Source organism: Lethenteron reissneri, chromosome 34 (genome assembly GCF_015708825.2).
Source record: "Lethenteron reissneri isolate LAM-NWPU_2019-01 chromosome 34, ASM1570882v1, whole genome shotgun sequence".
In the NCBI taxonomy this organism is placed as follows: Eukaryota; Metazoa; Chordata; class Hyperoartia; order Petromyzontiformes; family Petromyzontidae; genus Lethenteron; species Lethenteron reissneri.
Window position 1 is genome coordinate 15,658,957 of NC_083812.1, and position 27,101 is coordinate 15,686,057.

Consider the following 27,101-nt stretch of genomic DNA (forward strand, 5'->3'; position numbering starts at 1 on the left):
CCTTCTTTAGGCAACCTGTAGGTTTGCGATTGAGGTGTCTATAAAATCACAGTGTAGATTTTTTTCCTGTGATATTACATTTTTTTATATTGCGGTTTTAATTTCAGTTCTTTGTGGTTTTAATGTCGTAAAAAATCAAGTCAAAGTGTCCGAATGCTTAGTTGAGTTGTAAGTGATATGCTTATAGCAGGGCCAGTGGCAGAATGCAGTGTTAGTTATTAGCACGGTTGGCTACGTACAGTGCGAAAGAAGTTGAACATACACTCCCCACTGATAACTCACCCACCTCTAAATTCTGTCTTGTATAATTAAACCATGGGTATCGACGTTTTTCATCAAAAACATGGGGTTAGACAAAATGAGATTGTTAAGGGGCGGCACTGGGCTTCGCGATGTGTCAATGACGCCCCTAATACTAAGTAGTATAATAGTAGGTTTTTACCCTTTTAACTGGTACAAAACTGACACCTTTATTCAAGGCATCATGTTTGCAATGACCACAACACAAGTAGTCAAAAAAGCAAACAAAAAGAAGCAACTCTGATAAGGATGATAATATGCACTGTCCTTGAATATTATATTTTGCCACTGGTAAAAGAGATCTCATAGAGTACTAAGTAGTATATCAACGTACATAAGACAGCCCATATTTTTGTTCCACTGCGGGTTAGACTGCTCTGACTTTGACCCATAGTCGGCTTGCACAGGCTCATTGGAACTGCCACATGTTTCGAACAATCTGTCCTTACAGCCTCATTTGTGTTGGTCTTTGGGAAGCTAATTTGTACGTTTAGTTTCCATGTGGTTGGCGACTGGCCCTCTCTCCAAAAGCAATTATAAATCCTACAAATTCTCACTTCAAATCCATGAGAGGCACCACACCTGTGAACGTGTGCTGTTTTCGTCATTACGTTCGCTTGTATTACATGACACACTTTCCTAAGAAATGGCCAGATGGCAAAGTAATTATATTATGAAAAGAGCCCCAATGTGTTTCATTATTTTACCCTCCTCAATGGGCACGATTGAAATTGGCTTTTTTCTTGTTGTTGATACGTTCATTTTACGTGGTATGTTAAACGTTTTGGATCATGTTAATTGTTTTGGATATGTAATTTTTTTTATTTTCAGTCAGGCTTGTTTTGCAATTTGTTAAGTTTTGGTGATAAAAAATTATGCTGCAGATGCATTAACACGTATTTCAATATTCTGGTGATGCAATGCCTTGCTTCTGCTACCTTGGCAAGAGCGAGGGAATATAATCAATAGGACAACAATTTACAGTTTCTAATTTTCACCAAATAAACTTGGTGGCCACGTGGAATTGTTAAAAGTACTGAAACCGTAAATGTTGTCCCTCAACGACGTTTCGCATGAGATGGTCAACCAATAAGAACAGCACATTGATACATTCAAACAGCATGTTATTTTATTTATTATTGTCAAGGGGGATTGGGACATTGTGCAAACACATGTGTGGTAGGAAATATTTGTGCATGAATTACTTAATTTGTTTTCGGAAGAAAAAAAAGTTACGCAAAAAAATCTTAACTTTGTTACTATTTTTAACAGACATCCTACAATGTGTAGCATAATTGCATTCAAACTATTTATAAACGCTCCAGTTGCCTTCTGTGTGAACTATGATTATTACTTTTTTCGTTATGTAATGGGTAGGATTTATTTATGCCAAGCATTTTGAAACTCACTTATCAATGGAACGGCGCTCACGGTTTCAACTGATTCTCTGCTGACATTGGTACGAGCTCTTAGGGGGCTTTATGCAGCATTGCCACATTAGGTGAAAAAAGCCCAATAACACTTGATTTATTTTAAGGAAAATCCTCTTAAGCAGCTGACTTGTTTTGGAAGGAGTTCCTTTGCTGTGCTTTAAGGTTAAGGAAACACGCTTGGCTGTAACGTGAGTCTCCGAGCATTTACCAGCATTCACACATTCGCCATGGCCGCTTTGGATGCTCGACATGTGCTCCGCTATTGTAACAAAATGCTCCTCCCGTTGGTGGGAAACGCTGGGGTCACTGCTCAGTGACAATGCGTCGGCGCATTTGTGGGGCCGCTCCTTTTAACGTGGAATTTCTTTTGTCGTGGTTGGGAATGTCTGCCAAGAGGCACCAAAACGCTCCTCTCTCCGGCACATGTGGCGACCGATCGCCAGGAGGCGGAGCCTGAGAAGGGTGGAATGTTCCAGTGGGATGTGCCAAAGCGGGGAGAGGAGGCTCCAAAAACATGCCAGTTCTACCACTTGGCATGGGTTTTTTCCCGTGCTTTTTTTCTCCTAAAGGGAAGCAAGGCCTGGCTTTTTCTTCTTTTTTTCCCTTTTGAATGAACCCATGCAATAGTGCACCTAGTGTGTCGGCTGCATAAAACACATTTGTCTATTAACACTCCGGATTTAAACATTTATTTGAGTTATATAAATTAGCGTAAATGGAATTTTACAAATCTAAATTTGCGCGATTAATTTCAATGCTTGCCTCCCACAAGAGCCTAATTCGCTCCACTGATAGAAAACGCTTTCCAACAACGGTTGAAAGTGCTTGTGCACTCGCTGCGTCCATCTGGTCGGCCGTCCATCACTGGGTGGGGGGGGGGACACACGATAACTCTCGTAAACACGATCCAATATGAGCCCTTCTGAAGCATAAAGTTACATTACTATTAGGGCCTTATCTTATTGAAAACCAACCAACGTTAATTTAAGGCTTATCGCCCAAAACTTGGAGACACAATCCGAAGCAAAATTCACTATTTGCAAATATGAAATCTTTTTAGGCCTGACAGCTACCCATCAGCTGCCATACTGATAAATGTGTCGCTCCCTAGACAAACACACGTTGGAACTCTTTCATAATCAATGCAGAGCGCATAGTTTTTCCTAATTTGTTGAGCTCATCTCTCCCTTAACCGCAACGGTCATGCGGGCGCCACTGATGTCTCGTCTGTCAACTCTCAACTCTTGCCAACAGCTGACAGAGCCTCTGCCAGCTGTTGTGCCGGCCTCTCAGTCTGTGTTGTCACATCTGCCATTCAGTTGATCTCGCATCATCCTCCTCTCCGTTTTCTAACAGCGCCTTGTAAGATGATGTTGTGGGATAGAGAGGGAGAGAGTCCCCCTTCTCGTGACATGGTGTCCGAACCCATCGCTGTTCCCTCTTCACCGCAGCGAACATCGGTTTGTGTTGTCCCACCTCGGCGCGATTGCAGCCCGGACGGATTCGATTGTGATGCGCGCACGCGTGCAGAACTCGCCATCGTCTTCTCAGTTGTCTTATCTCGAACGCCGACATTATTTTGCCACAACTCGTCGGTTTTACGTCCGTGCGTGACCTTAATTAATTCTGCAACCGCTCCCGGTAACGACGTGACGAACCCCTCCCACCACCCCCCCGTCCTCCCATGTAACGCAGGTGGCGGGCCGTGCGGGCGTGTACGATGTGCTCGACCGCCTGGGCTTCCCGGAGTTCGAGGACCCCGAGCTGACGCCCCTGTGCCGACTGCGCCACCGCTGGCTGCAGCCGCCGCCCTCGTCGCTGCCGTTCCGCGGGGAGCTGCTCTGACGGCGCCGAGCTCCGGGCGTCGTTGAGCGCCACCGACCGTGACGCCAGAATCCCCGCAGAGCCGCTACGTCCGGCCTCCTGCTCGCTCGGCACGCGCATGCGTGGCGGTCGTGCGGACGCCCGCCCCCTCGTTCTCCATTCACTGTCGTACACGCCACTTCACGTGGATCGGTAACGCCGCGTTGTATTTTTTTCTTGTTATGTAACGGCAGCACGAGCCGACCCCATGCAATAATGGGATTTCTGGCTTCGAGGAACAAGGTGTAGTAATCGTGGCGTTAGAGCCAATTCAACGTTTATGGATTGGAGAGTAAGACCGATGACCGGATCACCCAGAATACACCGCATCCCAACTGATCTCGGAAGCCAAGTAGCAATTCGAGCCTGGATCGTGCTTGCACCGCCGATTAGCGTGGTTGGCTACTTGCGGTGCAAAAGAAGTTAATCGCACGTACGTACGCACGGATGGGCAACCGCCGAGCGTGAACAGTATCTCGCAGGGCTCCGGGCTACATCTTGGCCAGCAGAGGGCAGTGCAGTGGAATCCACTGTTGCATTTCTATGCTCCCCCGGCCTCCCCAACCAACGCCAGGCAGCGTGGTGAAGTTTGGCCAAATAACCTCCACGACCCGCATGGCCGTGGGGAGTCCCTCATCCAGCAGTGGATGGACAAACCCGCTGTACGTGTGTGCATTGGCTTGAGATTTTTTGCAACGCAAGCAAGGGTAGTTACTTTTACTTATTTTTGTGAACGTGAAGTGTATAGTGACAGTGAACGGAGGTCGCACTGAGTGAAATGTGGGTCTGTGTTTAATGGGTTCGCATTGTTTCATCTTGTAGGGCCACGCTGCCACGGGGCTGTTCTTCTCTCTTAATCAGTGACAATCTTCCAAAAATGCACAAATTGGGAGAGAGGAAAGATGTACGGCGCTCATTCCACTTTTTCTTTCCCCACCACTCGCGTTCTCCCGCGTACCGTGCTGTTACTCCATAATGTATTGCGTGCTGTTAAGTGCGTGGCTGCGTGCTGTTAAAGTCTCCGGTAACTGCGCACCGTTTATCCCTCGGTGATTTGTGCAGCATTTAAGCGAATCCCCGCTGCCCTGCTTTTGAGATCATCCGTCGTATGATACGTAGCGAGGTGAGTGCTATTCACAGCGGATTGCAGACTCTGTTTTCGACACGCACGTGCCATCATAGAGAACGGTTGGGTTGGGTTCACCATGTTGACAGCCTATCGCTCGAAGGTCGGCATGCTTGGTGGGAGAAACAAAAGTTCCCCGTCCATTAAGGACGAGGCAGACCTTTGCTGCGACACACACTTCCATGTGAAATGCTATCCTACCACACGACACTAATATTATCATTGGTTTGTAACACACGCACCTAGTTTACTCTGAGCACATGCCCAGGAGTGAGGAGCGGTGGGGGGGGGGGGGGGTATAGGTAAAGCACACCGTGGCACTAGTGTGTGACCAGACTCGATATGGTCTCGGGACGTGGCGCATTTGCTTCGGGAAGTGTCTTGTTGGACTCCCATGCAGCAGTGACACAAAAGCAGGGAGATGTCGATTGCGTGACTGGTGGACTGCGAGGAATATGATGGGACCTTGAGTCGGCTTCTAATTCTCACTCTTGAAGCCAGGATTTCATTTCTCCGTGGTTTATTGGGAACACCCCTTGCATTAGCTACAGGACAGACAGCAGCATGCACGCTTTGCGAGTGTATGCAGGATGTTAACATAGGCCTTGTAACAAATATGGAGTAGTCGTGTTTTGTTATGTGAGAATTTTCAGCTCAGACCTGCAAAGTAGATTGTTGTATTCGCCTAATCGTAGATGTCGGCATATTAAGAGCGGCCGTTGTATTAAATATCCTCAAGTTGAAATTCGGGAGGAATGTGTCTTTAAGTGTAGCGTCTTGTCCCAGGCAGTCGTCTCTGGCAGAGCACAGCCATGTGATGACGCATCACTCTCGATGACCGCTTCAAACATTGTGACGGAATCGCTGCACCTCGCCTGGAAAAATGCCACAACGTTGGCCATTCATGGGGAAAATTAACCCCGTGGCATTATGGGTAGCTTCACAAACTAACGCTGCCTGTGTCACAGACTACTGATATTTTGGGTTTAGGTCCTGTGCACTCGCTCGAGATAAAACTAGTTTAGAGAAAGTTCAATGCTCTGAAATGAAATCGCCAGTGGACTGCATGCAAAATATGGGAAAAGCATAAGCGTTTGTATTTTGCACTTGCATTGGTCCAGATCAGCGTTTAGAATTCATCATATGTCCCAGGTATAGAGAACACAGTTCTCGTGATTGTATCACATGTAACACTGAAGCCTGATAAATCAGGATTTTCCCTGCGACGTCACGCAAGGGTTGTTCTGTTGGGGCGTTCCAAACAGGGATTCAATTCTCTCAATATTTCCAAGCTCTCAAGCCACTCCACCCCACCCTTTCCCCAACCCCACCCACAGCCCCCCCATCCCTCCATCCCGCAGACCCTGGAAATATTTTCTGGAGCTCTGCCCCGGTTGAAATTAAGCCCCGATTCCAAAAGTAAAAAAAAACTAATTTCCATGTGCTTAGATGCCTACAGCACACGCTTAATATAATTGGGCAAAAATGTAAATATACAAATGAAATGTGCAGCCTTTGGGGAGCCGAGGAGGAGATCCTGGGGTGCCCTTGCCAAGCCCTTGATGTGCGGTTCCTCTCTTATCGGAACGATCAACGTAGAGTCTGGGATTGGCTGGGAGGATGTCGGAGGCGCTCGCTAATTCCCCGAGTGGCGAGGGTTAATTACCGCGGCCTCGGTTTGTCTCCCGGAAGTCCCAGCAAGGCGGAGTGCATCCACTTGAAAATAAATCACAAAATGGTCAGATCGTTGGGTATAATTCTGTAAAAAAAAAATGTGATTCTGGAGGTAGGGCTGGACTTAATAGGTCATGGGTGGCATTTCGTCTGCTTCTGTACGAGCCCTGTTGCTTTGTACGCCCTGACCTCTGGCTCCACTTGGCCACCTTTTCCCTTTGCTCTGAAAATGACCTCGTTTTTTGTTTCTACAAGTATAATGCACACCGTGAAAATGTAAAATGTTTACAAATTTTTGTGGGTGACAAAGATGTTTTTTTTTCTGCTGTTAACTCAACTTTTGAGCTCATCTTTTGTGACTTGCATCTTTCTAGAATGTTGTGAACACCAATGGTATATAAACAGTTCCCTATTCCTTATGAGACTTGCAAATGTTTCACGTTGTTTACGTGTGTTGAGACAGGAATTGTAATTTGCATGTCGACTTGAATTTTCTTTCCCCACGAGGCATTTTTTTAAAGTCCTTTACTGTCCCTAAAGTAGAAAATAAACAGTTTTTGTATTTTATGTTAATGGCAGCATCCATTTAAGCATATTAAACTGTGACCACAATTACTATTTCTGACCAAATGTATATATTTGTACGCATTACATTTTAACCTTAACTATTTAGTTGCGATGCAAGCCTTAACCAAGATCGCTGTTCAATTACCCGCCCACCTTCACATTTTTCTAATTTTCTCATTCGCTTTTGCGAAACAAGAATCGCACGTCGTAAGATTCCTCCCCATAGAGATGAGCAATACTATTGCTGCGTAAACATTAACCAAGCTGCAGCGTGCACACAATTAGTTGGCACCGTGTCATGACGGGTACTGCAAGGTTTCCGACCGTGTTCCCGTGCAGGGGCTGGGTGGGGAGGGTGGGGGGTGGGAGGGGTGGGGCTGGGTGGGGGGGGCTGGTCACCCCGTAGTGCCCTTATAAAACTCAACGTTTAACCTACTCACGCCAGCTTGTGCCCGCCCTCACAGTCGGGCATATTTGCGAAATACACCACGCCGCCGTTGACCCTGGCCATTGACCGAGCAACCCAACGTTCCTACCAGCTCCCTCCGCAGGAATGTGTTAAGGTCGCACTCATTACACACAAAGTGCTTGCCACGAATGAACCACAACACCTTGCCGATCTCGTCGAGGAGCGTTACCGGTCATCCTCGCACCGACTTTTGGCTCCCCATCGAACAAAGACCGGTGGTCACCGCATCGCAAACTTTTTAGATGCGTTTCTGCGGCCGTCTGGAACGCTCTTCCTTCTGACATTAGGAAGCCACTGGAGCTATGATGCACTTTTAAATCATCTAGATTGAAAACTCATTTCTTTAGAACTGCTTATCGTGTTCAGTTTCTTGTCCTCCCCCGCACCTCCGATTAATACAGTTGGCTACGTAAGGTGCGAAAGAAGTTCAACATACCCATATACATATCGTACGTTTACTCCCTGTAGAGATAAATGAGCAATATGCCTTCATAGGTTTCCATGATTGTGCTCCACACATTTGTTCAGCACGATTATCCAACGGCAGCTCCTTCAGGATCTCACAGCACGTGAAGGGCGATACATCACACACATTGGAGATCTAGAAACCTTCAAATTTGTCTACCTCGTACATGAAATTTCCAATTTCCTGATCGTAGCCGGGTTCCTGAATGGCCACGCATTCTTCAATTGCTCATAACGCTGGAGTCATTTCAACAGCCTTGGGGTAAACAAACGTGAGAAACACTTGGCTCCAGGATTAGCCGTGTTAGGCAAAGGAAAATGTGAAGCGGCGGTTGTCCTGCTTTGACGAGCAGTCGAGTGCTGTGGCGCCGCCCCTGCGCCGAATCGTCGTCAGCGCGGCGTTTGGGGGCGAAGGGGCAACAGCTGGGCTTGGCGGACGGACGGACGGACAGGGAGAGAGAGGGCGAGGGAGTCGCAGCCCGCGACGTGACGTCGGTCATCACCCCTGGGGAGACTCGGACGTGACGCAAACTCCACGCTCCGGTCTCACCCGGGAGGGGGGGGGGGGCATCCAGGCGGTCTCCTTCCACTGCGGCCAAACCGTTTCTCGAACAAACAAAAAAAAGCTGCGGCGACTATTTTTAATATCCGCAGTAGGCTTTGGGTGTGTTTGGGTTTTTATAGTTGTTATCGTAACCCAGTTTGCTGTTTTTTGGTTTGGAGTGAGTGATAATTGACTTTTTCCATAAGTTTGTAAAATAAATTAAATGTAACTCGCACTTCCCGTTGAATTGAGAAAGCCAGAGCGTATTTTCCACAGCCCTAAAAGGGAAAACATAAACTGGCGACATGTTGGGCAATGTCCCTCCTTCAACGCACGGTGATCCTGCTCTGATTTCTGCAGTGAATCAGAATATTTATACTGAAGGTCCATTGCCCGAAACGTCATCTAGCATGTTTATTTTTTTTAATTTTCGGGCAGTGTATTGCATGTACAAAAGCGTTCAACCTTGTCCAGCTTCTGTACACACAATGTACGTCTCTGTGGTGTTCTATTTATTTGTTTTAAGGCCTGCAGTAGTTTCTCTGTTGTGATGGGGTTTCCTGACATTTTACAGATTTGAAATTATTGACGAATGTGTTGAACGTGTAATGATTACTTCTGCACCACTTCCAGCAGAGTATCACAGAACAGCGTCATTTAGTATTTCTCACGATCATCTTTACGTGCATTTATTTCCCCTTATTTAAAGTAATGTTTATTATTAATAAGCGTTTACTAACTCGGCTTCCCCCACACTGCTATATATCTTGCTTACAACTAATTGGCTTTGCCCGTGTTTATTGCAGGTTGTTCAATTGGACGTGGCACTGCAGAGAGAGAGAGAGAGCCCTCTCTTGGGATGAGCAACACTCTGCCGGCTTCTCTCTTTCTTTCCAAAGGACCGGGCACTCTTTGATTCTGCAACTAAAATAGCGTCAGGGTGGGGTGGCTGGCTCATGCACAGCCTTCATCCGTGCGACCTCTGACCCACAGTAATGCGAAAAGCCACGGCGAAAGTGGCACTATGTCCCGAAAATATTTTCGTCTTTCCATGGAGACCCCTTGACAGTGGCACTTGGAAATAGCGCGCGTCGGTTTAACAAGTGGGAACGTCGCGGAACGTGCGAGCGTGCGCGCGCGCTTATTTTCGGAGTTGGGGATTCGTCGCGTGAGCTGGCCGCGGTCTCTTGTGGCCCGCGTCCGTGGGGTTATTTATGGATTGTGCATTACAATTCCGCGTCTTCTCCCGGACGGTGCGGCGTGAGAAGGGACCCTTGACAAATGGAACTGGTACCCAGGAGAAAAAAAAAAACGATACGCCGTTTATGAGTGTCTCGTGGCGATCTTTCAATTGCAACTTAACCAAAAAAAAAGTTAATTTAACAGAATAAAGTGGAAACCACATGTTAACCCGACGCTAAAACTGTCCCCTGCTGCAACATCGCAGATTAAATATATGGCTCCATAAAAAAAAAAACGTTTATAAACTTTCGACACGTGGCTTGAGCAGAAGGGTCTGTATGCGGGGTTAACGTGAACCCACGCTTGGCACGCACGCTCTGAGGCCCGCTCCCCGACACACGCAGACACACAAATCGCCTTGTAGGTGGCAGCCAAACCGTGTTCCTAGACCGAAATGCCAAACGCTGCCAATTAATCATCTAGTGAACGCGTTACATTTTAAGCAACATCGCCGCGTGTTTTTTTTCATTGCTAAAATAACAATACAGCAAAAATTAACGCTACCAAAAGAAATCGCCAGTCGTAAATGGCACGGTCGGCTTTGTTTGCACGCCGTCTCGGGCGCTTCCATGCATTGGTTGCCCGATTGTTGTTCTGTCACGAGGGCACACGAGAGAACAACCAAACAGAGTCGGTCTTAAAACGGTCTAAAGAGCAAACTGTGTTAAAAACTACGCTCATTGCCAATATAGATGACAGTTTCCCAAAATCAAGATATGTTTTCTATTGCATGTTTCTTTTTTTTACATTTGTAGCTATCTGTTCCTTGGCGACGCAGCCCACGTCGGGGTTGAGTTAAACTCCTCTCTGCCCCCCCCCCCCGCTCACTCCACTCCGCTCTACCACGGCACGGCACGGCCACCACCACCACGACACGAAGCATTTGTTTGTAACATGAATATATTATTTAAAATGCTCCTGTCTCAATCTTAATTCAGTTCCTTCTGGATGAATCTTCGGTTCCTGTTTCATTCAGCATTTTTTATTAAAAAAATCCCAAAATCTGAATAATTTGCTGCTGCTAAAATACAGTACTTACAAAAATATGTAATTCTTTTTTTACATAATGCATTAACTTCCACACGGTTGGTCCTTGCATCCTACTACCACAGTCCAGCTTTTCCTGATGTGACTGATTAACAGTCATAGGAAATGTACATTAACTTTGGTCTCACTGGCAAACGTGACAAGTCAAGAGGTTGCTCTTATTAGTTTGCACATGCCCTATGGTTGCCACCACTGGTTCTGGTCTTCCTTGTAAAGAGATGCTTATCTCTTTGCGGCTTTGCCGGCTGCAAATATAATGATTCCATGATATTGAAAATCTCATTACATTTCCAGGACTGGGGAGAATGGCAATGCTGAAATGTTAAGCATAAATTATCTTGTTCACCATTGCATGCCCTACTAATTGTGATGTGACTGTTAATGCAAATCAATTATACAATTATAATGTACAGCTCTTTGTCAATCTACCGCTGGATTAAGGCTTCCCCACGCCATGCCAGTCGAAGGTAACATTGACGTCTGCATATTGACAATACGGATTTGGCGGTCTCGTGGTGAATACATGAGAACACACGGGGATCAACACACGGACACCAGCACTGCAACATCTCTCCGTGCTCACCCATGCGTGGGTTGGTGACAAGGCCCCGGTCGCTTGCCTCCCCCCCCCCCCCCCCAGCTGCGCCCTTGCACCCAGCGTGCTTACACACTGCTCCTTTCATCCCTAGTGCCCTCCTCTCCCCGTAAGCACGACCCTCCAGCCACCACCACCACCCGCCTTCATTCACAAAAGTGCATACTCCGTGGCGACGCTCCCGTGCCTATGAATAGGCGAATTTTGTTCTCTCCACTTCGCAAAAAAATGTATGTTTTCGTCGAGGTCTCCACCCCAAGTGGAGTTGTCATATGAGACGTGGGGCCACTCTGTCAGCCGCTGGTGCATACGCACGTACGGGGTGCTTGTTTTTATTTGTTTTTAAATAACTTGTGGGTTTTATTTGGTTCTGTGAGACGCTTTAAAGGGTTGAGGCGGCACCTCCTTCAAAACAAGCCCATGGGTGTTCGATAAATGCGGCCCAGCCGGCCCCGGTGTCGAGCGGCAAATGGTTTATGCGCGATACCGTGGGGCAGCCGAGCCGTTCGCCACTCGGTGTTGAGCAGCGATAAGCAACTGGGCTGTGAGGCAGCAAATAGATTGCTACACTTGCGTGCAGTCTGGCCGCACTCAAACTCTGGGTTGGAGGGTTTCGTACCAAGTCAGCCATTTGCTCACTGGATGTGACCGAGTTTAACAACGGAAACGCAAATCTCCGTTCTGTGTCCACATCGAAGTACAAATATGTTTTTTGCCCATCCCACCAGTTTTCTTAGCAGGAAAAACCCTTCTGGATCTATCATAATTCAGTCCTGTTGAACAAATTCTGCTTATTAGACATTGACATGAACACTGCATCTAAACCAGTGGTTGTTAATCTGGGGTGCACGTGTGCGAAATGCCCGTTCTGGGTGTGCAAGACATGGCCAGATGTTTTGAGAAGGTAAATAATCAAAACACAAATTAAGCACGGGCACGTAAGTACAGCTGTTTTGGTTAATCAAACCCTCTGTAGTTATTAACATAATATTTTTTTGAATGACTGAGAACCAAAGGGGTGCAAGGCTGCAGTAAAGGTAAAGAACCACTACTCTAAACTGTTAAGTTCCGTGCAAGCTCTGGGACCCCCCCCCCTCCCAACGCAGCTTCGCCTCCTTCACCGGGTAGCGCCACGATCATTTTCGGCCGCGAATAGGCGAGGTCATCGGCTGATATTTAAAGTATGAGAGCCACGGGAGCTATGCAGATCAATCACCCCCGCGCACGTGACTTAGTTTGCATTTATAATGTGGAATGTGTGCGCGCAGCGAATGCTGCTGTGCTCGGAGGTCGTTCCCCGACAACATTTGCGTTGGTGCACTCGGACGTGACGTGGGACAAGGCCACAATCCAAAGCCCCCCCAACCCCCCAGGACTCTATCGGACACCGTGCGACTTTCTTGACGCCTCTCCCAACGAGTGGCCATGCGTTCCGCTCGTGAGTCGAGGCAGGTGCTGATTGTCGGGGTGGAAGGGACGGGCGCAGCCCTGAAAAAAACGCTTGCCCGAATCCAATGTGGCCAGAAGGCCCTCCCACAATGGGGAGGGAGGCTTGATATAACCTAAGGGTATTTGGCCTACTCTTCCACATTGAATGGACGATTTGAAAGATGTAGGAGTACCCACACTTAAAGTTGAGTGTGTAAATTAGACGTAAATACATCAATTCCGACCATTATCATTCCACCAATGGATGAAGAGCTCCACACGCCGTGCAGCGAGGGGTGGGGGGTATCATCCATACTTCACCAATATAGTCCAGTGAGGGTGTTGGTGAAGTGGATGGTTGTAATTTAACTCGCCACCGATGTTTTCCGTGGCCGGTTGGAACTCGGGTCGTGGTCGTCGTCGTGGGATCACAGTGCAGCGCGCTAAACACAGCACCACCGCTCCCTCCCCACACACACCTTGTGATGCACGTTTAATGGAGCCCTCGACACGAGACGTTCCGTGATTCTGCGCTCACAGTGATGATAATGCACCACCGCACAAGCAGTCCGCCCTGTCGGTTTACTTTTCCAACACAACTCAACACTTTTTACACACACACACACAACTCAACACTTTCGACATGATCACTGCCCTTAAGAGGAAAACATGCGTGTATTACAATGATTGGGGCAATAGACCTTCATCGCATGGCTTTAAAGAAGGACCAATCGCGACTATTCTATCTGCGTATATATTTATTCCGTTGGAGGGCGGTGTTATTGTCCGCAATTGGTGAATTGGGCGCCTCGGCGTTCTCAAGTTCCACGTGGGAGCGATAAAACGGAATCGCTCAGGCAGCAGTCTCCGGCATTATTCACGGCTCATCGAGTCCACGACTCGTGAATCGCACACAGCGAGAAAGAGAACAGAGAGAGAACAGAGAGGTTCCACTCGAGCGCTGACGTCAGCACGCCCGCACCTTTGACGTGGATGCGCGCACTCTGGTTGCACGGATGGATGATGGGTGGTGATGGGTGAGTGGGGTGAGTTAGTAGAGTGGGGGGGGGTGGAGGGGATGAGGGTGGTGGTGGACTGGGGTGGTGGTGGTGGACTGGGGGGGTAGGGGAGGACTCGAGGCGTGCCTGCTCCGCCTTCACACACCCCTTCCCCTGCCGCTGGCCCGTCCCCTCCACGAGCACTCGGCCAGAAACGCGCGTTCCCCGTCACCCGGCTCACTCACTCACACTTAGTGCAGCCCTGCAGCAGCAGCAGCTCGCAGCAGCAGCAGGGACCCCGTAGCGCCGCAGAGCCCTCTCACCGCGGCGAGACCCCTAACCACCGACAAAAGCACGACAAGAAAGTCAACACGAACTGCTTGCAAACTCCTAACAACTAACCCTCGACGCGGACCGTGTCGCTATTCGCGTAACGGTCCTAAACTTATTTTTGTTTCGTACAAAGTTCCGGAAGTTTTTTCTCCCTTTTTTGTTATTTTTTTCTTAGAATCATTATTATCATCGCCGGTAGTGTCCTTTCAAGTGCAGCTTGTTGCTATTGTTAATTTATTCACCAGTGCCGGACTCCGATCGCGCTGGCTTAAAGTGGAGGCAGAAGACTCGACTCGAGTAGCGATGAGTAGAGCTACCTGTGCGCTCTGGGCGGCACTGCTGAGCGGCACCCTTCTCTGCAGCACGGTGCAGGTGAGCGGCAACCCCCCACGCGCAACCACGATGCACCACGTGCAGAGCAACAGCATCCTCATCATCATACCACGTGCGCAGTGCCGGGGCTGTCGACGTACCACAGGAGTCGAGATGATAATTCTGTGCAATCGTCGTCGGCGTGTTTATTTGGCTCGTGTCGGGCGGGACAGCTGAGAGAGCGCAGACGGCGCCTTCCGGCAAGCCACCGACGTTTTTGTTTCGCTTTACAACTCAATAGGAATTGCAAGGAAACAATGAATTAACGCGGTGACGGTGGGCCCACTGTTGACCTCATTCACCTATTGTTGTTGTTATTTACCGTGGGGGGTTTTCTTTTTTGTGTCGTCCAGGTCGTGAGAGCGGAGACGAGTGCAGGTAAGCTCGGCCACACACGCACGCACGCACACGCACGCGCGAGTGCTTAAGCATCGTCAGCACATTTTTAGGATTCCTGCCGCTTTGCCACGCGGTACCCCTTGCAGTGTAACCGCGTGCGCAGTGCCTCGCCAGCCGCGATTAAAGGGGCGCGTCGAGTGCCAGCGACGCCTGTACGCATTGGCTGGCGCGCGTGCGATCGCTTAAAACAACAACACATGCGTCGTGCACGTGTCCCGTGGTCGTGCCAGCGTGTGGCAGTCACTCGTACACCTAAGATGCGCGCTGGGGTGATGTTCTCACCGTTGGTCAATGGGTATTCGCCTACCTGTATTCGACAGGTGGTATTCGGTGACCTCGTGCGTAAAACGCGTCACGTGAGTCATCCCCGTCAGGCAACCGTGGTGTAGGCTAACATATACAAGCAATGATTAACCTTTGGGTGAAATACAACTTTGTGCCTTCTTGTTGTGGTGGTACTTGCATCAATCATAGGGTCAATGCCTGAATGTATTATTTATACCACGCCTCCCGGGCAGTAAGTACATCTTGAGGTGCCAACGAGTACACATGCCGAGTTATATTTATGGTTGTTAAATCCCTCGCTTGCTGCAAGTGCGTAAAGTTTAAAAAACAAAACCCAACTTGTCCAAACAGAACCGCTGGCCGCTTTGGACGCGAGGCTGCACAGGTACGAGGTGGTCACGCCCGTGGCCACGGACTCGAGTGGAAGGTTCGTGTCCCGGGTCGTGTCCTCCCGGCACGGGCAGGGCCCTGACTCCGATGGCAGCGCGCACCGCCGCGCGGCACGGAGCCTCCCCGGGGACGGAGACAACGCCCCGCCCCCCCGCGAGGCCCCCCGCGAGGACCCCGACGCGCGCCGCTACTTCAACGTGACCGTGTCAGGTCGCGTGTTGCAGCTGAGCGTGCGCCCCGTGGGCTGGCGGCTGCTGTCTCCGGGCGCCACCCTGCAGTGGCAGGAGGACTTCGCCGAAAGCCGGAGAGAGGCTCTGGCCGGACGGGATTGCGTGCACCGCGGCACCGTGAACGGGGTCCCCGGCGCCACGGTCGCGCTCAGCAACTGCGATGGCCTGGTGAGTGAGGGTGAGGGTTAAGAGAGCGGGCAGGGACATCTGCACTGACCACAATGCTCCACGCTTATTGCAGTGGTGGCTCCAATGGTGTAGAGTGTGCTATCATTGGCCCTGGTGCAAGGAATAAAATGGGACTTCCTGGCCAAATTCACCTCCTTCATACACTCTGGCCTGTAGGCACCAGTGCAGCTACACTGCCTGCCTGCTCGACAGTTGCAGTTCAATCGAACAGGAATTGGTTTTCCAATGTCAGGTGGTGCGTTTGGGCGATCAGTCGATGGATGCAATGTGACAACGGTCTTCCGTACACCGTTTGTGTCGGCTTAAGCTACATCCACACACCAAGAGCGACCTCCAGGTACCTCTTGGAGTAGGAGACTGTTTAATTCCACAATTTGTGTCGACAGAACAATCGCGCGTGGTAGTGAAGTCGAAGTTACTCGTGTCAACAAACTTTTGTCGACAAAATCCTGCCCGTGCTAAAAGACCCAGCATTACCCCACAAACCAGCACTGCGCTCCTGTCAGACTGGTTCTGTTGGGTAGCCGTGTGCACTTTGTTGGCGAGCCTGGTGGTGGAGGCTCTGATTAAATCACTTCCATTATTCAATTAAATCACTTGCACCTGCTGGTGCTGAACCCTTGCCACTTCATTTATATACAGAACCGTATTCATTATTTTATTTGATGTGAGATTCTATTTAGCTTATATTTACCCTACATTCTATTCAATATATATATTTGTTAAATCATTTTGTGGGTTTGTATATCTAAATTAGAACCTCGCTGCATTCAACTTGCAGTGGAGTCATCGGGAACCGCAGTCCAGACATTGCAGGCACCATTCCAGCACCCGTCTCCTGTGTGTGTGATACTTCGTCATCAGCAGCAGCAGCAGCACCGCTCTCGAATGCTAACTTGTGCTTTAAATAAATAAAAACCCAAATCCACTCACAACTTCATTGTGTGGGTGTGTGCGGTTTCTTGAGTGAAAATCGGTCGTATAAAGCAAAGCACTGTCTGAAAAAAAAACACCTATGCACGTAACTTGATTTTGACAACTTGCTATGAATTACAGATGACACGCACGCTAAATGGGAACAGTGGTTTCCAATAAAATGTACCCGAGTAAAACGTCCCGTACCCATTGAACAACACTTACATTGTTTACAGGGGGGGAAATCCGCAAACATGTTCAGTCACGTAATTACCAAGGCTTAATTCCTCATGACATTTTCCAAGTTGCTAGTAGACTGGAGTGAGTGGCGCGACACTGAAGTCAATCGCCAGACGTATCCTAGACGTGGTGCGCCAGATGTAGGAAATATTCTTTTTTACCAGAAAATACCTGGCTGAAATTAATCCCTGGCTATGACAACAGCAAGCACAGTAAAGAATCGTTTCGTGAAAATTTGCAATAACTACCGGATAAATAGAAGTGACGATCACAGTTGTTGTGCTGCTGCTGCTCATAAGCAGCAGGAAGGGACGATTCCCATCACGCCTTGCATAGTGGTCATGTGACCACCACATTACACGACAATGCTCTCAACCTTGCCTAGACCACCAGCTGAAAAGGCATCTGAGCACGTGGCCGTGTTATTATTTAGACCACAAACTCCACAAGTGTTACAGATATTGTTTGCACGATGAGTACTTTGGCAAGGAAAAAATCTGTCGAGTTGCTGATGTGGCTTGTAGGGGCATTACCTACACTTGTAGGGGCATTACCCACACTCGAAGGGCATTAGCCCACGCTCGTAGGCAGGTGACCCACACTTACAGGGGGCATTACCTACACGCACAGTGGGCGTGCCAAGGCCGGGTGCTTGGGCTGCCGATGACCCGCCCCTCGCGCCCGAGTGACCCTGAGAACCCGCCGGGCGCTTGAGCCACCGCCGCCGCCCTGATGTAGATCACGCACACGAGGGGCGGCATCGCGGGCTCCCAGGAGCGCGGAGCAAGGCATTCGGGGAATCCTCTGTTGCGTGGGGTCACTCGCACGTAGGCCGTGTTTGCAGCGTGGATTGCAGCACTCACCCTTCCTTGCCCTGCGAATAACCTCTGTCATGGCGTGAGGGATTTTTCTTTCCTCGGTCATCCCAAACTTGTGTTTTTTTTCGTTTGTTCCCAAGGTGGCGTGAAAAAATGTGGCTTTTGTTTTCTGTTAAACGTTTTCGTTGTTTAAAACAAGCCTGGCACATTCTCTTTGCCTAACGGTATTTATTTCCAGATTCTGTTTTTACCTTGCTCGTAATTGTACAATTAGCGGCACCACAATTAAAGGCAAGATAATTAAAGTGGTTCGTGTAAGGAGACAAAACCTGTTATTTTAACGCAGCATATAACCAGTTTGCCTTCACTGACAAGTGACGAGCTCAATTGTGCAGCGGTGCTTACCAGCTCAAGTAGATAATTAAGAATCTTTGGCAGTTTTTTTAGGTCCTGTGAGAATGTTCCAAGATCAGTGTGCCCAGCCATGCCAGTGACGAGGGTTGTGGAGACAGACACAAGCCGCCTTTGATCACGGCCCTGGCCCTAATGAGCGGCACGGAGGGGGCTGACCATTATGGCCGATGAATATGATGATGATGTCACCACGGTCAACTCGAGTAACCCCCAACCCCGGCAGCCGTGAAGCATCCAACTCTTTTCGCTCCGACCGGCAAGACAGCCTTTCTCACCACAGCCTAGCCAGTGGGCATGCTCGCTTCTCGCGCCTGCACTGGCCCGAGAGCTAGGCTAATGAGACCCAGCTGAGTGGACGCCCCGCAAGAGGGAGACAATTTTCGGGGGCTTAGGGTCGCAAGCGGGACACTGTACGCGGGCGGTCAGTGGAAAATGAGAGCCACTTAAGCGGGGGCCTCCGTGGCGACTTGCGCCCTCCGCCCATGAGTTATCGTGGACGTTGTGATCACAGCTGCTCGATATTTAACAACAAAACGAATCCACTCTCCAAAATAACCTGATCCATTAAAATGTCCGTGTCTAATGTGAGCATTATGTTTTTAGCATGTTGATTAACTCGTCATGGTGTACAAAAAAAAGGAATGGAATAAGGCTCCGTAGAGACTTGCAGGGTGTTTTGGGGTTGTTATTTTTTTGGTGGGGGGGGGGGGGGGCTCGGTAATATGCACATGCGTTAGGTTAGTTACTTTGGTCAATTGTGCGAATTAAACTAAAAGTACTGCCACGAGATCAGCCAGAGCCCGATTTCTAAGCAGGAACTACAGCGTACAGTTTTGTATAATGTTTTTGAAAATGTTCCCAGAAGCTCCAATTTAGTGGCAGGGTACAGCCCCAGCGGGGATTGCTGCCTACAAACCAAACAGGGCTGTCGGTGCTCGCGTGTGTCTGCAGAGAGAAAGGGCGGTGCAGTAGTTTGGCGAATGCACTCCGAACCCAGTGACCCATGTTCATCTCCTGGCCAAGGCTGACATCGGTGAACTGCTTTTTGTGTTTAGTTTCTTGTCCTTCCCCTACACCTCCGATTTGTATGGTTTGCTCCGTACGGTGCGAAGAAAGTTCAACATACATACATTCTGATGATGTCTGAAAACACACACACATGCATCCGTGCACATGTGTGTATGTTTGCTGACGGGGAGCGGTGGCCCAGTGGTTAGGTGTGAACCCGGCGAATCGAGTTCGAATTCCTGTTCATGGCCACCAACACCAGTACTGGTCCTGGGCCTCCCCGAGATTGACTCAGCCTCAAATATGTACCTGGTGCAGCGTGTAAACATCGCCACTGGGGAGACAAAGGTGGTCGGGCGTGGTGCTGTCTATAAGGGAGCTCTTTGTGTAGTTCATAGCGTACTGCACTACAAACTTGGCGACCTAGGTTTAATTCCCGGTCACGGCTAACATCAGTGGCAAGTGATATCTGACCCTTTCCTAGGCCTCAAATTGGCACGGAATTGATTGAGCACCTGACGCCGTGTGTGAGCATCTGCACTGGCGAGCGTGCTGCTGGCCACACCACCTCCTCCACGTGCAGAGCCGGCCTTAACAGGTGCTCGCTAACAGCACTTGTCCCATCGGTGTTTTAAGGATATATCAGGGTGCATTAGTCTCTGTACATACCACGTGTTATCTACAACATGGTGTTCACTCCAGTGGCCTTTTGGGCACATGCAACACCAGGGGCTGTTTGTTATCTGAATATCGACTTGACTCCTCCTTGGGGGACTCGACCTAATGTGCTCACGATTGTGCTCTTTCAGTGTCCGGAAGGGGTGGACCGGTGAGGTTGAGGGCAGGCCCTGCCGCCTACTCGTGTACCTCTTTGACATTAATAGAAGCTTGCTGACATCATTTAGGGCACCGTAGTGGTGAGATGTTAACTATCTCGCCTGGTGTCAAGGAGTGTTGTGGGTTCTATCACGACCCTGACTCCTATATATTTGGAGTTAGCATGTTCTCCCCGTGGTTGTGTGTATGTCTCCTGGTCATCCGTTCTTTTCCCCCACATTTAGAAACATAACATGCGTTTAGAGTATTTGGCTGCCATAAATGTCCACGTGATAAGCCCGTTCGTTGTGCTATCGTTTGTGGCCAGGTCACTTCTGAAAAATAGCTCTATATAGCTCAGCTAGCCTCGGCTGGTCATTTTTAGGGTAATTGCCAATAGTTTCAGAAAATATACTTTACTCATGAAACGAATCGATGGTTGACAGATGTACGAGACTAAATTAACCATCGCCATTGTATGGAGTCGATGAGAAAGTCAGCTGGTCTGATTACGCCCGACACCGCGGTATTGCGTGAGCATTTCTCCCTCGTCAAAAGGTTTCCAAGGTGTAAAGGTTTTATTTAAAAAGTAATAGGACCCCCACTCAAGTGTGCATAAAAAATATTGTACAAACGAATTCAAAGATCAAATCGGGTAAAAGGTGGACAATTTTTCACTGTCAGAATTAAGGCCCTGATTAGTTGACATACTATGCCCAAGTAAAAAAGCCACTTCAGCATTGTACTAGCGATTACCCACATCTTGACAGTGTCTGAAATCGTGGACACTGCCCCATATCTTGCCGATTCACTGCTGTCGAATGCTTGCAGACGCAACGATGCACGCAGGGCACACTGCGGAGCTCAGAAAGCCTCCCTCCCATGTCCGCGTCACCTGTGCCGCTGTAGCTTCGCTGCACCCTCCAGCCACGTTCCCGGAGTGATTCTCGAACTCGTGCTGTGTTCATATTTTGTTTGTTGCGGTTGCACCCGGCTTAAGAGCCGCATGGCTCACAGGGCTATACCTAATAAATGAAACTTGAAACCTCGTTGCCGTCTACAGGCAGGGCTCATCCGCCTCCCCGACGAAGAGTACTTCATCGAGCCTCTGGAGGTCGGGGGTCACGCTGACGAGCACTCGCAAGAAGGCCGAAGCCACGTTGTCTACCGCAGGTCGGCCGTCAAGCGCTCCGACTCAATGACGCCCGAATCGGGCACACACAGCGGTAAGAGCTCGTCACACGCGCACACATTCTACCATGAGAGTATGCCCTCGCTGTTTGCGAGGGATACGTTCCGGAGATGCTCGTGAGTAGAAAATTTCACGGATAGTGATATTGGCCTTCGCAAAACATATATTTTAAATGAATTACCTTCAATAAATACATAAATAAGCAATTAAATACTTGAAAATTATCTGATCACTTTGTCGCAACACATTCTCTCTCATCACTTTGTCTAATCACTTTCTTTCTCTCTTTCGATGCAGTTGTGTTGAGTTCTAGAGACAATTCACGAATAGACCAAAATCGCGGGTAGCAAGTTCGTGAATAACAAGGGACGACTTCACAACGTAATGCGCGTTTACACAGCACCTCAATTGGATTGCATCTCAAGACGCTGAACAGAAACCAGGGGCGTATTTATTTGAGATATAGAGAGAGATAGAGGCGGTCAGTCACAGGCAGAGGAGAAAAGGAAGGTCTTGAGCCTGGACCTGAACGTGGTCAGGAAGTTGACAGCACAGGTGGCTGGGGGAAGGGGATTCTAGACTAAGAGCAGTGGCAGAGAATGTGCGACTTCCCACTGAGTGAAGGTTAATTGGGAGCTTCAACAGAAAACCTTAGTATCCGGAGCGCATGTTGTGTTGTGAATGGGCGTACAGCAACATGAGTGGGGAGGGGTAGACAGGGGTGATATTCAACATAGCAATGAGAAATAGTTTATCCATTGTTTAATATGTATTGGCTCACAAAGAAGCAGAGGTTGCAAGATTGAATCCAGGTCTGGAGCCAACAGGCAATTATCTTTGTGGGGGTTGATAAACTATGTACTACTTCCTGTGAAGTGAACAGTGGTCGTTCTACAGCGAGATTTCCACCTGCCACTGGAATGTGATGTCTCCACCACTGCCCCAGGGCGATTCGTGCTGCTCCACACTCGCCTCAGCAAGAAACCCTCACTTTTAGATATGAACCTCATGAGCCAAGGAAACATTAAAGAACTTAACTGTGAAGTACATTCTGACCACAGATTCATTGGCAATGCTCCACAACAACGCATTGGGATCTCTGGATTAAATTCGCTTAACGTTATTAATTATTACAACGATGCATGCGTTGGCTTGAAATATTGCCTTTTTTTGCATTGAACAGGGCCCCATCGAGTGAGATGGCGTGCTCTTACCAATGACACTTGGCAACGTGACGGCATTTGTTTGACAAGTTTGACTCTGCTGATGAGTTCCAGGAGATCAAATCTGGACCAGAGGTATTTTTGTTGCTGAAACTTAAGCTGCTGGATAATATTGGTCTGGGAAACCAGTAAGCCAATTAACTTTAAAAAAAGCTTGTTTAAAATATATATATGGAGACACAGAACAATATTTGTATAATTCTAGGTACATATATAAAGGGATCACATCAAAAGTATCTCTACAGCTGTGCTCATGAGCCACTGCGCAAAGGTCACGTGGCTGGGGCAGCACTATCCGTCGGAGAAACGCTGATGTGGGTTCCGTGGCTAATTTGGATTCCGTCAGTGAGTTCACGCGCTGGGCAGAGGCGGCCACTCTCCTCTCTTCTCCTGGCCCTCGGATCTCACGGTGGCCGAACGTGCCATGGCAACGGCACGCGCGTCCCCGCGTCCCGCGCGGCGTGCGTGTCCCGTGCTGCGTGAGGGGTGGCGGCTGCCTTTCAGAGCCGGAGGGGGGGGGTCTTTTGTGACGAGCGGGAGGGCGAGAGAGCGAGCCAGAGAGAGAGACCGGCTCCTTTCTGTGAGATGGAGCTGGTTCAGCGTGGGTGCCACTTGTTCACAAATGCTGGAAATGTCAAATTTGCAAGCGTAAAGGGTATGCGGGGGGGGGGGGGGGGGGGGGTTGCGTGACCTGCTGGAAAATTAGCTTCATTTTGTTATAAGTTTGGAGAAAGTAGGAGTAATGGTCGTGTAGGAGTAAAAATGGAGCTGGGTCAGGGGGGGTTGTGAGAGTGAAATAATGGTTGGTAAGGCAGATGAGTTGTCGATAGTTTGTGTGTATGTGTATACAGTGATATCGCGAGCGTTTGCCAATGTGCCGCAGCAGCAAGAGCTCTTGGTGCAAATAAATAAAGAAATCTCAAGGGGTACAATTAGGCCACCTCAACCTAGTTTTAGCTGGGCTTTTTTTGCTTTCAAAGGCTGTTTCCTCTCTAAGTGCGGCGTTGCTTTGTGGCTTTTTCTTTTTGTCCGAAAATCGTTCAAAATGTTCACCTCCCTGTACTTGGCATGCGAGCCGAAGCCGGAACGCGGCGGCATGGCCTAGAGCGGCCCTCGTGGTCACGCCTTGATTCACAGTGGTCGTGACTCTCCTTGTAATTTTCGCAAGCCCGCAATGTTGGGTAATTTAGCGATCACTACTGACCTGGCGCTCCTTCCCATTCCATTCGCCAGCCCCTGTGTGTCAGCACCCAGAATGTTGAATTCCAAAATACAACAACAGCAAGCTGCGATTCTTGAGTGACCCTTCCAGGGTATATATGTGTTGCATTGCTGTAAGGCGTGAATGAAAGCATAATCTGACAGTTTTATATCAAGTGTAAACTACATGTTCGCTAAACACCTTCGGCGCAATGAAGTAGCAGTTTTGATAAATACGGAGCACACTATTTTTGAATGTATCTGAATGAGTGAAGCGTACCAACTGAAGTTCGTTAGTGACCCTAAGTGTTGAAATATAGGTCCGTTGCCAATGGAAGAAAAACAAATCTGTCTTGTCCACTGAAGAATAGCTGCAACGGCCCTGTTCAGGCTGGGAAGTTGGTACTCCAAATATTTGACAAAATGCACATACATATATATAGAAAAACTTCGGTTGTTATTGCACGTGGTTTTGTTTCTGAGTTACTCGTTGCTTATTAAGAAGCATCCCTGTTGTGCACATTTAAAAACCCCGTGGCACTGTACGGCCTGATGTTTCCAATCGTTCTATTAATGCCACGTGCATCGGCCATGTTTTATTTTGTGGCGGCGGCAGCGTTCTGTCAAGAGGAGAAATTAACAACACGTTACAACTGAAAGTTGAGGCAGAAATAAATTTTGATGAGGGGTGTTAATACGGTGCGTTAGCTGAGAAATCGGGTTTAACGTTGCACCCTTGGGGACCTCGTTGCTTGTTTTGGACGAGGTTCTCTTTCCCAAGAGCCTAAAATTACCACGATGTGTGATATTTTATGGGTCTTCTTTTTTATTTATATGGGTGCAAGAATATCAGGACTAATAAAGCGGATGCCGTAATGGCCTGCAGTGATGAATGTGATCTTGATTCCTCGCCACTGTTAACGACCGTTGCAGTTCCGCAGCTTCCCCCTCGCTCTCTGCGTCTGTGGCTTTTGTCGATATCCCGCTGTACGTGCGGCGAACCGATTTCTACACAATTCGCTATACGCGGTTTGAATTCACTCTGCATGCGGTTATGCGGTCGGACGTTGGACAACGTTGTGTGTGTACTATGTGTGTACCGTGTGTGTACTCTGTACTGTGTGTGTACGTTGTGTAGTGTGTGTGTACTTTGTGTGTACTTTGTGTACTGTGTGTAGTCTGTGTGAACTGTGTGTATGCTCTGTGTGTACTGTGTGTATACTCTATGCACTGTGTGTATACTCTGTGTACTGTGTGTGTACTCTGTGTACTGTGTGTATACTCTGTGTACTGTGTGTGTACTCTGTGTACTGTGTGTATACTCTGTGTACTGTGTGTATACTCTGTGTACTGTGTGTATACTCTGCGTACTTTGTGTGTACTCTGCGTGCTCTGTACTGTGTGTATACTCTGTGTACTGTGTATGATATGTGTGTACTGTGTGTGTACTGTGTACTTTGCATACTGTGTGTGTATTCTGTGTATACTGTGTGTGTATACTCTGTGTACTGTGTGTACTCTGTGTGTATACTCTGTGTACTGTGTGTACTCTGTGTGTATACTCTATGTACTGTGTGTGTACTCTGTGTACTGTGTGTGTACTCTGTGTACTGTGTGTGTATTCTGTATGGACTGTGTGTATACTCTGTACTGCGTGTGCACTTTGTGTACTGTGTGTGTATTCTCTGTGTACTGTGTGTGTACTCTGTGTACTCTGTGTATACTCTGTGTACTCTGTGTGTACTCTGTGTACTGTGTGTGTACTCTGTGTGTACTGTGTGTACTCTTCGCGCTACTCGGGAGGTAGCTGTTTCCTTGTGCGGTTTCGCTTTGTGCACCTTTTTTTGGACCGCATCTACTCCTATCGCATAGAGCGTGGGAAACCTACACAAGGGGAAAATATAAATATTTATGTATATAAATAATTGCGAATGAGAGTTACAAAATAGTTTATTCAGTGAACGTATGCATAAAATGACAGGCTAATAAAAAATATTGACATTTTTTTTACATCACTTAGAGGAACAGGTTTAACTGTTGTGTTCACCTGGCCTCAGTGTTCAATTCACATGAGCACACTGTCTGTACCGTAATATGATAATTATTATTGCAGTTCTTACCTCATATTGTATTCATAACTAAGCAAGCTCGGACTGAGACGCACTCTGTGTGTCACAAGGCAGACCTGCAACCCGCATTGGGATTTGCAGAGGCGCTCCTCTGCCTGTGAAGTCACTTCTCCGACGAGCTACCCCGCTTTCATTTATTGACGTGTGTACCGCTTTCATTCCTTCATTCATACTTTGTGCGTCGTGTGTGTGTGTTCACCAGCGAGAGCAAAACGTTTCCACGCTTTGCTTTTTAGGAATGAGTGCCAGGGCTGGCGGCCGAGCGTGGCGGGGCGGGTGCGTCGGTGCGAGTGGCGTGTCGTGCGTGCGTCCGTCGGTCACCCGCATGAGAACGGGCTCGCGTGTCACTAACCGGGACACATTTTTTCCACGGACACGCGGCCTTCCCTGGCAACGGGCACCTGATTGAGGTGGGAAGGGGGCCGGGTGAGCTTAGCAAGTGTGGAGGGAGAGGTTAGATGGGTTGGCCCCATTGTGGTTCTCCAAATGAGATCACTGCGGGCCACTGTTCCGCCGTGAATGGGCCCCTGTCAGCTCCGAGCGGACTAATGGGCAATGGGGCATGTACTGACGTCAGCCCGGCTGCTCTGCACAATGCCATGATGTCATATTCTGGCACCGCCTACGGAGTGAATCCGCTTTTAAAATAAAAGGCCACTCGTCTCTTACTAACGGGTCATTTAATTACAACTGAATAATAATCAACCTAATAATGCTCCCTCCGCATTGAATACCTTTATTGATTTTGCATGATTTCTGCGGATTATTCAAAGGAGAATAAGGGGGGGGGAGAAACTTCATTATGTATGTCAGCCCAAAATTACGACCGTTTTGAGATAATGTTAATTGGTTTGTTGACAACCGCCGATGGATGAGCTGAATTTGAATCATGCACAAGCATTGGCTTGCATTAAATACAATTATTTAAAGGAGATTGTAACAAAAGCAAGAGAATAAATCGGGCAAAGAGTCGAACCAAAAATATTGAGTCTCGCTTTTGGACAGAGGCTTAAATTATCTCTAAATGGCTCAATTTGGAAACAATAAGCGGATTCCTTAGTGACACCAAATGCATTGTGGCGCAGGAGCTATAGATGCAAAGAGGAGGAGCGGGAAGAACAAAGGTTTACTTGAGGCGCTCTGTCCGGTGCTCGAATTCACAGCCGTCCACGCCGGGTGCAGCCGGCACAATTTACA

The 27,101-nt window shown here is 48.5% G+C and overlaps 2 protein-coding genes across 3 annotated transcripts in view; both read left to right on the forward strand.

Annotated features, from left to right (window-relative positions):
• LOC133350735 (paladin-like) overlaps positions 1 to 6,963 on the forward strand; it is a 46,715-nt gene extending 39,752 nt beyond the window's left edge. The window contains 1 exon segment of the mRNA XM_061565417.1: positions 3,429 to 6,963. Within this exon segment, the coding sequence (XP_061421401.1) occupies positions 3,429 to 3,578 (150 nt within the window). The 3' untranslated portion in view covers positions 3,579 to 6,963.
• A 7,000-nt stretch (positions 6,964 to 13,963) lies between these two features.
• The window catches only part of LOC133350736 (A disintegrin and metalloproteinase with thrombospondin motifs 3-like), a 73,598-nt gene continuing 60,460 nt past the window's right edge, over positions 13,964 to 27,101 (forward strand). For both annotated transcript variants that reach the window (XM_061565418.1, XM_061565419.1), the window contains exons 1-4: positions 13,964 to 14,456; positions 14,810 to 14,834; positions 15,492 to 15,928; positions 21,224 to 21,386. In XM_061565418.1, the coding sequence (XP_061421402.1) occupies positions 14,388 to 14,456; positions 14,810 to 14,834; positions 15,492 to 15,928; positions 21,224 to 21,386 (694 nt within the window). In that variant the 5' untranslated portion in view covers positions 13,964 to 14,387. The remainder of the gene's footprint in view (positions 14,457 to 14,809; positions 14,835 to 15,491; positions 15,929 to 21,223; positions 21,387 to 27,101) is intronic.